General features: G+C 38.6%; 1 protein-coding gene and 1 long non-coding RNA gene across 2 annotated transcripts in view; both read left to right on the top strand.

Annotated features, from left to right (window-relative positions):
* The window catches only part of LOC128026965 (A disintegrin and metalloproteinase with thrombospondin motifs 2-like), a 117,591-nt gene extending 109,813 nt beyond the window's left edge, over positions 1–7,778 (top strand). Inside the window, exons 19-23 of the mRNA XM_052614267.1 lie at positions 557–689; positions 991–1,198; positions 1,315–1,444; positions 2,037–2,126; positions 5,257–7,778. Of these exons, the coding sequence (XP_052470227.1) occupies positions 557–689; positions 991–1,198; positions 1,315–1,444; positions 2,037–2,126; positions 5,257–6,332 (1,637 nt within the window). The 3' untranslated portion in view covers positions 6,333–7,778. The remainder of the gene's footprint in view (positions 1–556; positions 690–990; positions 1,199–1,314; positions 1,445–2,036; positions 2,127–5,256) is intronic.
* A 3,550-nt stretch (positions 7,779–11,328) lies between these two features.
* LOC128027032 (uncharacterized) lies at positions 11,329–12,515 on the top strand. Its single transcript, XR_008186600.1, has 2 exons — positions 11,329–11,477; positions 12,304–12,515. It is a non-coding gene; the product is annotated as an uncharacterized LOC128027032 (long non-coding RNA).
* The last annotated feature ends 618 nt before the right edge of the window (positions 12,516–13,133 follow it).

Raw genomic sequence — 13,133 nt, 5'->3', positions numbered from 1 at the left:
CCCTTACATCTCTCAGTTTCTGCTATAATTGATCCTTTGCCAAGTCCTGCCTTGATAACATTAGTGACCAGTCATAGCTTAGCAACTGTTACTGTCAACCATTTATAAAGAATCTGCAGTGATTATGTGTTTTGAAATGTATCCTTTTACAACTTTGCAGATTGTTAACAGTCACATACAGTTACATTACACACTGCATGAAATGCAATATTCGAAATGGCAAGGGGACTTTATATTTTGTGTTAGAGTAGTTTACATAAAAGCAGTTATAAACACAATAAGGTTGTAAAAGCAGTAGATGAGTTTACCTGTTCACCATGATGACGTTTAATGTCCCTAACAAACTCCGTTGTCCCATTTAGCCACTTTTTAATCCACCACAGTCCCTATTTTAGGCATTTAACCAAAACCCCATTTGGTTAATTCTGACAAATTTCGGTCTAAAAGAATATTAGCTTATATTGTTTGCATAATTATGGATTAGTAGTGTATATTGTTTAGCTTTTCTCTTTTGATGTTCATGAGTATTTTTCCTCCAATACCATCTTTTGGACAGGTATTCAGATGGCGCGTTATGGCTGCAGTAAAAACGCAGAGATGAGGATGGTCCATCGCAGATTCTGTGAGAAACTTAGGCAGCCTCCGCCCCTGTTTAGAGACTGTTACCAGAGAGAGTGTGCTCAGCCCATGTGAGTGTGTGGGAGTTTTTTGATTGCCATTTTCAGTTTTAGGGGCCTCACAAGTTACTTAATCAGCTTTTTGAAGTAGCAACAAAAATATCTGGACACACCAACAAAATACTTATTTTATTTATTACTACTATTCTGCATTTTAAAATTGGATTTTGTGATAATTAGTACCTTGTATTTTCTGCAACTACAGTATACTGTAGTTTATCTAGTTTACTTCCAGTAGATGTCACTGTGACTCTGTTGTTTCTTGTATCACACATGATAAAATTTGACTGATTGTCTGTTTCTATGTGTTTAGCTGGGTGGCTGGAGAGTGGGGTGAATGCAGTAAGTCTTGTGGGAAGACTGGCACTCAGACACGCTCTGTAAGATGTGTCCAGCCTCTAGTTGACGACAAGATCAAATCCATTCGCAGCCGTTACTGCAGTGATGAGCGCCCAGAGTCCCGCAGAGACTGCAATCGCAACCTGTGCCCTGCGGAGTGGAGGCTCGGCCCCTGGTCACAGGTACAGACATCTGACAGGCTGTGTTTCCATCAGTATAGCTCTGAGCATGGGATTAGTTTGATAAACTTTTAGCATGAAAAAAAAATGTATGTTTGTTTGTTTGTGTGCTGTTGTAGTGCTCAGTGACGTGTGGTAATGGTACGCAGGAGAGGCAGGTGCTTTGTCACACCCGTGACAACACCATTGGACTGTGTCTGGACTCCAAACCAGCTGCATTAAGACCCTGCAGAATGGATCCCTGCCCAAGTGCGTATTTGATTATGATTATTCACATTTTCAGTAACTTTCATTAAGTCTGAAATAGCAACCCGAAACCTCTAACAGATCAGTACATTCAAAATTATAGTCAATATGAAGTGCTGTTCACATACTATTTTAAATTGACAAATTTCAAATATAAGGCAGGACTTGAGAGCCATTAACGACTGTTTGAATGTGGGTGTTATATACCAAAATGGAGTCAGATGGTTGGTGGGAAAGGATTAAAAGTAATGCTTACATAATGCATCTCTCCGAGATGAGGATGTATCTAACTGGTTAGACTTTACAATAAGGATGTGTAAATTATCTAACATGATATACCAGTGAACGATTTTTTAAAGCATATATTCATTTTCCGTAAGATTTAGTCTTCAGAGTCACATGATACGTCAGAAACAATAGGGTTATTTGAATGTACATATACTAATGATCTGTCAAGCATGCTTAATGTTATTAATGAAAGTTGTATTATCTTGTCCTAGTTTTTGCTGAAATAACAGACTAATTCATAACACGAATGAAACACCAATATTATTTCTTTCTTTCTTTTTCCCAATCCCTCTCCCACATACAACAGGGAGCACTTCCGACTTCAACAAGCACGGCAACTTCCTGATACAGTGGTTGTCGCGTCACGACCCCAAATATCCTGTGCAGAGGATGTCAAGTAAAGCGTCTCTCTCCAGCCACGTTGTGGCGCTGCGTTGTCTCACCTCTCTCAGCTGGACCTTCCCTCTGTCTCTCTGCCTGGCTTTACAAGGCAAACTCCCCTGACTGCCTCCCTCTTCCGAGGCTTGCACGCTTCTTTTTCCTGGGCGGTGGTCCTCTTCTATGGGGCGTTTCCGATAGGGGGAGGTTTCTCTGTTTCTCTCTCTCTCTCTCTGTCTCTCGCTCTCTCTATCTCTCTCCTTTGTGGAGCTCTGTGTTGTGAATGCTGGCCAGTAAGAAATTGTTGACAAAACAAAACATGTAAAAAATCTGGGGGACGTTTGTTAAAGGAAGGGCTTTGTGATTGGAAGGGCAGCTTGTGGAGCTAATGATTGCGCTGAGGTTTCTGCAGGGGCGACACGTTTGTTTGAATCACTGCCCTCTGTAAGCTGTTTCCAAATGGCTCACGTTCTCAAGGTGGACGTCGTTTTACAGAGGCGCCGCCTGAGCTGCAGGTGTGAAGGGGGAAAATACACATTAAAAGTGGCTAAAAGATTAAAAAAAAAAAAAAAAAAAACTAAAGCTTTATTGTGATTGTGAACTTGTCACAATGAGGAAATCTTTGCTAAGTGCTCATTCCACATCCTAGTTCATTCTTGAAAACCGATGGGACAAAAACAAACACTCAGACTAACAAGTTAAGATGTTAACATGGGACGTACTGTTTAACCGCCATCATACGTGTTGGTGGTCGATGGTTAACATGAGGTGGAACTTGCTAAACAGGGTCGATATACTACACACGTTTGAATGCCATAACCACCTCCTCCTCCATCCTCTCTTTGACTGTTAACAAATTCAATAAATGCAGCTTATTTGTGCTTGCAGACTTTAAACAAACATATAAATATATTTGTATTTATATATGACTATAAATCTATATGGGTATCAATAATATGAAATATTAATAATTTGTTTTACCATGAATAAGCTGTAGCTTATTAGCCTAACATTTTGACTGCTATTGATCGCTTTAATTCTTGACTGTTACGTGTATTTTTTTATTGATTTTACATAAATACAGAACTATTGCTATTTAATAAAAGAAGTTAAGTGTTCTGGGGGAAGGAGAAGACCTATATTATGCAGGACTCACTCAGCCAGTTGCCTCTCAGTTTTTTTTTTTTCTGAGAGTTGTGGTTGCATTTTATCGGATTCATGCACATTAAATATCTCCACATTGTGATGAGTGACGTGCGTTTTTTGTCATGCCTTTGTGTGTGCGATTGTTTCCAACACACGTGTGCGTGTGTGTATGTCTGCCAGCATGTGTTTTTAACGACGGTTACCAGTGGCCATACAAAAGACGACACATAAATATACCTCATGAACTTTCATCCACATCGAAGGGGGGGGGGGGGGGGGGCAAAGAAGAGCGTAAGAACAATGCCTTACACTACGTTTGAATGTATCGGCATTTATCTGTGAAAATGATGGCTTAGCACACAGAAACCAGAGGCAGCTTCAGACAAAACCTGAATTAGAACCAACCGATTAATCAATCATCACACACGTCCGAAAAAAAGTGGCTAACTCTTTGGATACAGAGAGCGTTTTAGTGGAAACCTACACTCAGCATCTCTTTATCACTTCAGACGTGTCATTGTATCGTGAAACACATTTCTGTTGTGACTATGTAGCGAGCTATCCGAATAAACATTGGTGTTTACTGTATTTAATAATATTTATGACTGTTATCTCCTTACTTATAAGAAAAAAAATGCTAATATTATATACTATGAGTAACTGTCACGTTACTTCACTGGCCCAACTGCGTCTTGGCTGGCTGTTGTGGGGGAAAATGTCTGGGGAACATTCAGATGGACTTACGTGCACTGCGTCTATATGCACTTTGATTTATCAGGGAAACTTTATTAATGTTTTGTAAATGTTTAATATATGACACTTATACGTGCCATGCCAGTTTTTACATCATCATGGAAATCCTGTATTTTATTTAACCAATGACATATTTATTTATTTACTGTTCATCTGAATTACCAATGGATTAATTGTTCTCAAAGTAAATGAAGTGTTTAACCAAAGTTACTGTGAACTTGTACCTTTCAATACAGCTGATTTATTTTTCTGAAGAAGACAACTCTATCTGTATATGTAAATGGGGGCAGGAGTGCATTTCATTGTTTAAGTTTCTGTCATGATCAACTGCAAAAGTAGGAATAAAAAAAGTGTCAAAAATGGGGGAAAAAAATCGTATGGCTTTTTCTTGCCTGTGTTGTCAGTCTGCTTTCTGTCTGTTTTTCTGTGACAAGTGGGATTTTTTTCCAGTTACTTTAAAGGTGCACTATAGAACATTGGCCTCCCTTTTACCATCTATTGTAGAATTGCAGGTTATTTTGTAGAGAAAGAGTTTTATTCCTATGTCGTTGTGCTACAAGTATAAGGCTACTGTAGTGAATCATTCGGGGTAAAGAAAAAAACTCTAATATTTGTCATGTATTCACAGATTAAGTAGTTTTACATTTTACCAAATTTGACCAAATACCCCCCTCTCAGATGTCAGCCATTGAAAATCCTTTTTGACATTCACCAATTTTTGGAGAATCTTGCAAAATGTTTTAGCTAACGATTTTATAAATAAATACAATCCATATTCAGAAGGACAAATGACCACATTCATAATCCATAAATAACCAAATTCAAAAGGAAGACAACAGAAAACTGCATGTTAACCTGACATCTATATGCCTGTCTTTGCAGGCTTGCTTAATGGTCAGTCAGTTCATAACTCTTCTTCTTTGCTTCATCTAATGTTTCTCGTTAATTTCTTTCTTTCCTTTCTGCTTATTTCTTACTCAAGCAAACTTAGAGCTTAAAGCTTAGAAGACACATATCTAGTTAGCTAGACATATTCTCATTACACACATTACACTTCTCTTTATACATATTCATCATAGACTGTAAAAAATTGGTGACTTGATCTGAACTTTACATTTAGTTTTGATCATGTAAACAAATGTATTTAACTTGGTGCGGTAATCTTAAATCATATATTTGACTTCAGTTGGATTTCAATGTACATACTGTACATACTGTATATCTTATTGTGCACCTCTCTTGTTTTGCAGAAAGTTGTCACGGTGACCGTTCTGCATTCTGTCGCATGGAGATGCTGCATCAGTATTGCTCCTTGCCGGGCTTCCAGCGCATGTGCTGCAAGTCCTGCAATGTTGGCAATTCCACAAAGACCACTGTGACCTCAAGTAAGCCACCATCCAAATCAAAAATCACCGCTAAAGGACGATCCACCACAACCCAAAGTCCTGCACGCACCACAGGGACCTCCACAGCAGCCTTTTTGTTGTCTACAGAAGGGGAAAGTGCCACATTTGTGAGCACACCTTGGTTATATAAAGCCTTGACAACGTCAACTGATACTAACGGATATACATCTGTACCCATTTATCTATATACTACAACTCCTATCTATAAACACGCTAGTCCAGAACAGAGCACATCCTTTGCCTTTACTACACCATCTAGGATAATATCTGCGCCTGGAAATGACATGACTGAATTACCTGTTAGCACGGTTTCTGCATCAACAAGGATCACATCTGCACCTGTTAAAGACATGGCAAACAGCACCAAACTACCTGTCAGCACTGTTTTCCCCATCATTTACAGAGATCTGAATGATGTTACTCTCAATCCCAGCACCACCTTCCAGTTTACAGAGTTTGATGGGAGTAGTGGTGCACTAGATGTGGACACCAGTGCGTTATTGCAGTCAACAACTAGTCAGAATGGTCTGAATGAAAGCGAATTAACAACATCAGTCAATGTGGACATGAGCATCCCAGTGACATCTGTAGCAGAGGTGCTAACAACCACTAAAGAAGAAGAACCCTTGGTGCCAACCTTTATATCTTCAACTTCCAGTACACCACTGTCCAGTACAACGGCATCCGACATAGAGAAGATGAGCAGACAGCCGAATAAAGTGAAAGAAGCGGGTGAGAGCAATGCTATTGATACACTGTATCAAATAATCCCATTGGACAATGGGTTTCCTGTGAATAACATCATCCCCAGGAGAGGACGAGTGTTTCTGCGCGAGAAAACACGGAATAAGCGCATCCAAGAACTGCTTGAGGAAAAGCGGAACTTTTTAAGGAGGTTGAAAAGAGCACAGGGGATTTGAGCCCTGTCCGGTTTCTCTTATAGAGATAAAGCTGCCAAATGAAACTCTTGAATCCAGATTTCATCTTGGTACTTGCGTCAAGAATTTGAAAACTTGATGCTTTTCCGTCTTTGAATGGTATGGCAAACTGATCTTTGTGGAACAAAACCACTAGCAAGTGTTTGCACAGTTTCTATGAACCTCAACCACATCTTTTTTCTTCCTACCATAGAACACAAAAACCAAGATATTTTTATGTAATTTTCCATATTAAATAGGTGAATGGTAGTGAGTAGCTGTGAAGCTCCAAAAATGACAATAAAACATCAAACAAGTTCTGACACCATGTATTTTGCAAGAAGATTTTGCATTTTTCACAGACAGTATCATAAATAAATCATAAATCTTTTAAATCACTCACATTCCAGGATATTCAAACGGATCGTTAAGATTTATATGGTTCTGTTTTGTCAATTTTGAAAGCTTGACTGCTTCTTGTCCCCATCCCCATTCAATCAATGGAAAAAAAGCAACATGAAAAAGAATAGGAAGTCAACAAGAGATTGAGTGAATGATGATAGAAATTTCATGTTTGGATGATCTAAAAATCATAGAAAGAGATAAACTTGTGCGTCTTAATAAAATGTTTTTGCCCAAATATGCTCAATGACCAATACAGACGATAGGCTCATACTGTGCTATGGGTAAATTAGCATAGATCTTTTTCATTTTTTTCATTTTGCACCATTCTGAAATGTACATGTTGGCTAGGTAGTGTTTCAGCTGCACATTTTATCATAAAAAATGACTATCTATAAAAAAATTATTTTACAGAGTCAAAAATATGGAACCTGTGGTGGTGATGTGAAAAATGAGCAGAGGGAAATGAATCAGAGTTAGGTGAGAACATAACAAAACATGACATGCAGTTAATATTCTTATCTACAGTATATTACAGCCTCATCGGTTCATGTATCTGTGATAAGAAAACAATTACAAGGTTGTCTTAACTGATGAGCCATCTGACAAGAACAATTCAGGGATGCACTGTGCTACTGTACATACTGTACATACAGATGCAAATTGTATGCTTGTGAATTATATTTACTTCACCAGTATGCAAGCTTATGCTATAACTTTATAAGACCAGGTCAAGATGATGTATGTTTGTATTTGTGAGATAATGATTTGTTATAAGAATGCTCTATACCGCTACCCAAAGACGTCAACGACTCCTTCATTATGTAAAAAGCAGAAGAAAATGTCAAAAACAGAAATAAATTTTATATATTGCAAAAAGAGTTTGAGAGTTTTACATTTCTCCTACACATTTTCTTGTGTTTTTACAGACATTTTTAAATTTTGATTATTTCAGATGGTTTATAAGTATATTAAATGCTAAAGCTATATGTAACAATTTATTATAGTTTTCTCCATAGTTTGCTTTTAAATACTTGAATGTGCAACTCGCATGCTGAATAAGTGTGCTCTTAGGACAAGCTTTTACAGCTGTTTAATTAAGTAAATTATACAAACTTTATATACAGTCCAGACCAAAAGTTTGGACACACCTTCACCTTTGAGTTTTCTTTATTTTCATGACTATGAAAATTGTAGAGTCACACTGAAGGCATCAAGGGCTATTTGACCAAGAAGGAAAGTGATGGGGTGCTGCGCCAGATGACCTGGTCTCCACAGTCACTGGACCTGAACCCAATCGAGAGCTGGACCGCAGACTGAAGGCAAAAGAACCAACAAGTGTTAAGCATCTCTCGGGGAACTCCTTCAAGACTGTTGGAAGACCATTTCAGGTGACTACCTCTTGAAGCTCATCAAGAGAAGGCCAAGAGTGTGCAAAGCAGTAATCAAAGCAAAAGGTGGCTACTTTGAAGAACCTAGAATATGACATATTTTCAGTTGTTTCACACTTTTTTGTTATGTATATAATTCCATATACAATTTCACATGTGTTAATTCATAGTTTTGATGCCTTCAGTGTGAATCTACAATTTTCATAGTCATGAAAATAAAGAAAAATCTTTGAATGAGAAGGTGTGTCCAAACTTTTGGTCTGTACTGTATATAAAATAATAATAATAATAATAATAATAATAATAATAAAAAGATTAAAAAAATGCTCATACTCATTTCATCATTTTACATCTTTCTCATCAAGAACTGGGCCACTTAGAACCGAAGAAATTAAAGCTGTACCTCAGCTGGAGCACCTCACTTTATCCCCTCATTACCTTTCATCCTCACTGCAGGCGAAAGTGTGGATGGACCAGAAAACATCTCGGGTTACTTGATGCTGCATTCAATAGCGCTAATGAGAACATTCTTTGTTCGACCGGTTGTGAAGCAAATGTGTCAAACACACCAATAATATGCTTAAATAACCTTGGCAGGTGACGTCATTGATAACGTGCACATGCAGGTTATAAATAGACGTGAAACGGACACATCTTCAGGTTACCCCTTTGTCTGAAGAGATGTCCGGACACATCGACAGTGTGGCATTGAGGCGCAGCATCTCATTCCCGCTTTTTCAGGGAGCAGGGTTACAGTCAAGTAACCCGTGACATTCTCTTATCAAAAGCTACTCTCGATGCCGTGCTCAGTAGCACTAATGGGAACGAGAATACCAACCTCGCCACACTGTAAGTGTGAAGGGTTGTGTAGTGTGTGCGCACAAACATCGAAGAGGTCTCAGACATGACTCTGGGTTGTGGACTCAAGGGCATGTGAGCCAAGAGTAGCATCGACATCCAAACTATAGAATCTGAAAAATGTGTGTGGAGAGGACCAACCTGCCACATCACACATTTGCTGCAAGGGCGCACTTCTTGCTCAAGCCATTGAATATGCAGCCCCAGCTTTAGTCATAAGTTGGGCCAACTTTTTAAGAAATTTTAAGGCAACAAACTTCTGCAGATTTTTGAGTTTGCTCAACTTAAAGGTCAGTTAGTTGTACAAACTTTTGTGCATGTTTAATCAACATAATATATTAAGTTAAGTGAACTTTTAGTTAAACTTTCAATTCTGTGTTTAGTTGACTTTTTTATTTTAAGTCAACTAAACACAAAATTGAAACTCAAAAATCTGCTGAAGTTTGTTGCCCAACTTTTTATTTTTTACAGTGTGGTTGAATGGGCACTAACTCCTAGAGGCGAAGCTTGACCACGCGCCTCTTAGGCTAGGGCAATAGCAACCCTCACCCGTGAATGTGAAACTGTTTGCCTGGTGGCAGCCGCAACCCTGATGGTGGCCCCCATGGCATATGAAAAGCTGCTCTGGCTTGCACTGGCTAGTGCGATGGACATAAATATGAAGAGTACTGGACACAGTAAGTGAAGTCTTTCCTGCTCCAGTGTTGTAAATGGCGGAGGACAGAAGGCTTTGAAAATGAGTAGGATGGACATCCAAACTATAGAACCTGACAAATCTGTGTGGAGAGGACCAACCTGCCGCATCACACACTTGAGCAGTAGCATCCCTCACCCAATGTGAAACTGTTTGCCTGGAAGCAGCCCCAACACCACCACCAGAGAAGTAGAGGGGACAATGTGCCATCTTATGTGAAGCACCTTCTGTGAAGCATCTTCTGCTTATAATCACGAGAGGAGCACTAGGAGAGAGCACAGTCAATGTCCATTTCAACAAGCTAGAGCTACAGCAGCCTTTGCCCAATCCGAAGAAGTGCCTGGGCCGGAGCGTGATCTTAATGAGCGGGAAGCAACTCGTTCCTCGTGAGGTAAAAGAACCTAGCGCGGATAAGAAATGAACCGCAGTGCTTACAACTGCCACACTAGAATTTTTCACACAGCCTGCTTTTCTTCCAAACAATAAACATGCGATTTCTCTTCAAAGATCGGCCATGGAGAGCATAGGAAAATAGTTAGAACTTTCATTTTCCTTTCTTTTTTTTGTTTTTACTCTCAACATGCTTCATTTTAAACTAATGCTTTCAGCAGCGTGACACACACACACAATGTGGTCTTTGAAGACAAAGAAACCTGAAGATGTGTCCGTTTCACGTCTATTTATAACCCGCAGGTGCACGTTATCAATGACATCACTTGCCGAGGTTATTTAAGCCAATTATTGGCGTCTTTTACACACATGCTTCATAACCAGTCTTTAATTTCCTGAGTCCGGAACAAAGAGAGACTTTCCCAGAACAAGGAGAGACTTTTTCCCATACAAAAAGTATTCTCGTTGCTTCATAACGTTACGGTTGAACAAGTGATGGCAGGTGGACTATTCTGACAAAGTCTTTTTATATTTTTCTGGACCTTGACTGTGTAATTTACTTGGCAGTCAATGGGACAGTCACAAACCTCCTGGTTTTCATCCAAAATAGCTTAAATTGTGTTCTGAAGATGAACAAAGCTTTTACGGGTTTGGAATGACATTGGGGTCGAGTGAGTGGCTGAGAGATAAATGACAAAATTTTAATTGTGGGGTGGTGTCCCTTTAACACTGTTGACGCGTGTTGTTTTTCATGTCCGCGGGTTTAAGTCACCCTAATAATGTGATATTTAGCCACTGAAATGCAAATTCTACAAGGGGAACCCCACCAAAAACGCGTATTTAGCCGGGGATTTCTCTCCAAACGTGATTGAGCTAGTTTTGAGTAGCAATTGGGCGGCTTTTGTTGTGAAACTTGGCAACCCTGTTACCTTCGTCAGGGGAGTTCCAAACTCTATATGAGACAGTGCCCTGCACCCTGCAAAGAACATGCTCACTGAGCCACCCGTCAGAACAATTGGTCAGATATTTTTTGATTGAACGAACAGACAACCATGCCCCCCAACTTAACACTCAGTTCATACGAATTTATACGAATTCGCTATCAATTCACCAAAACATTAAACAGACACGAATTGCCATAAGATTTCTTGGACTTTTTAGTCGCCTGTGAAATCAATGGTCCAGCAGATGGCGTTATTTTACAATACAACAAACATCAGCTCTGTCTCTACACAGGTATTACATGAGCAGGTGTGATGGATAAGGAACAATGATTGCTCTCGCAAGTTTCCTGTCACTATTTTAATCATATGTTTAGCATATGTTTAGCACCAAGCCTATATGAACGGTTCTCTCAGTTTTTATCAAGTGTTGAATTCTACTTATACTTCATATGGACCCCAATTCTGGCAGGTAAGACTGGAAACAAGAAAGGAATTTAGTGAGATTTACTGAATAAATTCATTGAATAATATCATGCACTGCATTTTATGGCAAGCAATAAAGTTTTTGAAAGTTATGTAAGATTAATAAGGTGTAGGTGAGGAGCAGTTTGGTCTCATGGAAAACTGATCTTTTTACCCTTGAAATTCATTTCCTGTTTCTTTCAAAAGCATTTAATACTGTAGCACTATATAAGTGAGTTAAAAAGGAAATACTCTTAAAACACGAGGCAGGAAGGGGAGAGGAAATAGGTTTAACTACACAAAGGGAAGGAGTGGAAAGCATAAAAAAAATAAAAAAAAAACACAGAAAGAAATAATGGTACAATTCATGACCTAATTTGACCCTGAGAACCAAAATGTGTCTTTCCTGAACAAGTTTAGTAAAGCTGAAGATGTTTTGGGCCTTTTTATCACTAAAAATATGTTTTAGTAATGACACACCATTTTCCAAACTAAAATTAAAACAAGAGGATTAATTGGATCTCACACCCAGAAGCATAAATCCGTGGCTGTTTTCAGGCATTGAATTCATAATTGACCAGATTAGACATTTGGCTGATGAATATACTGTAGGATTACAGATTCTCTTGCGGTCCAGAGGCCAAAAGAAGCATAACTGTTTGCGACTAATTGTGTTTGTTCATAAATCAGGACAGCCATCTGTATAACAAACACCTCCTGCCATGAGTGTGTGTGGTTTAAAAAGGTGTGCTGTTCCTGGGGAAGATTCTATTGCCTGGATATGTGAGGAAAAGCTCTCCACAATCCATGTATTTGTTTGTATCTTCATTCAGGCCTGATTTTCCGGTTCCTCCATGGGAGCATGGCATGAAATTGGGAGCAAGATTCCATTAAAATCACAGTATTCAGTTCTCTCGCCCACAACATTCCCATTTAAGGAGGCTTGCTCTGTCATTGCCTTCATATCCAATATGTTGAGCCCATGAAAACAGATTGAAAAAGCATGTTTGGCGATGATTTGTAATAAACCATAAACTGACCTTTAGTCCACGAGCCACAAAGGCACCTGTCTCGTGTTGATATTTGTTTAATAACTAAATCCCACTCAGAAATGTCTACATTTTGGCTGAAAATAAATTAATGTCTTTAACACAAGGTCTTAATGATAATTGCTGAAATAATAATAATTGTATTATATTTATTATAAATTTTATTATAAAGATTGTGATTATACGTTATAAGGGTCACCTTCAAAAGACATATACAATATGTGGTATTTACGTAATTATATGATTTAATATATATTCAAAATATTTCAAATGGGATTTGAATCTGGATTTTGTCTCCGTTGCATAGGAAGACATATTGAGAATACCGTGATTTATACACACCTGAAATGTGTGCCTTTGGGCAGCAACATCCATTTCCTGCAATGATCAGTGGGGCCAGTCATCAGTCAGCTTGAAAAAGATGAAAAAGAGATGCCATAGCTGTCAGAATTCATATTTAGATACCTATTAAATCTAATAAAGTGAAACTAAAAGTGAAGACAGATTTTCTCCTCAAGCACAAACTACATGTTTCTTCTTTTTTGGACCTGCAGCTGTTTCACATTATTCTCATATTAACAAACTTAAGAATTTATACAGATAAACAAATATTA

Source organism: Carassius gibelio, chromosome A14, assembly GCF_023724105.1.
Source record: "Carassius gibelio isolate Cgi1373 ecotype wild population from Czech Republic chromosome A14, carGib1.2-hapl.c, whole genome shotgun sequence".
Taxonomy (NCBI): domain Eukaryota; kingdom Metazoa; phylum Chordata; class Actinopteri; order Cypriniformes; family Cyprinidae; genus Carassius; species Carassius gibelio.
Note: the sequence above shows the minus strand (reverse complement) of the source record. Positions and strands in the feature narration are given on the sequence as shown.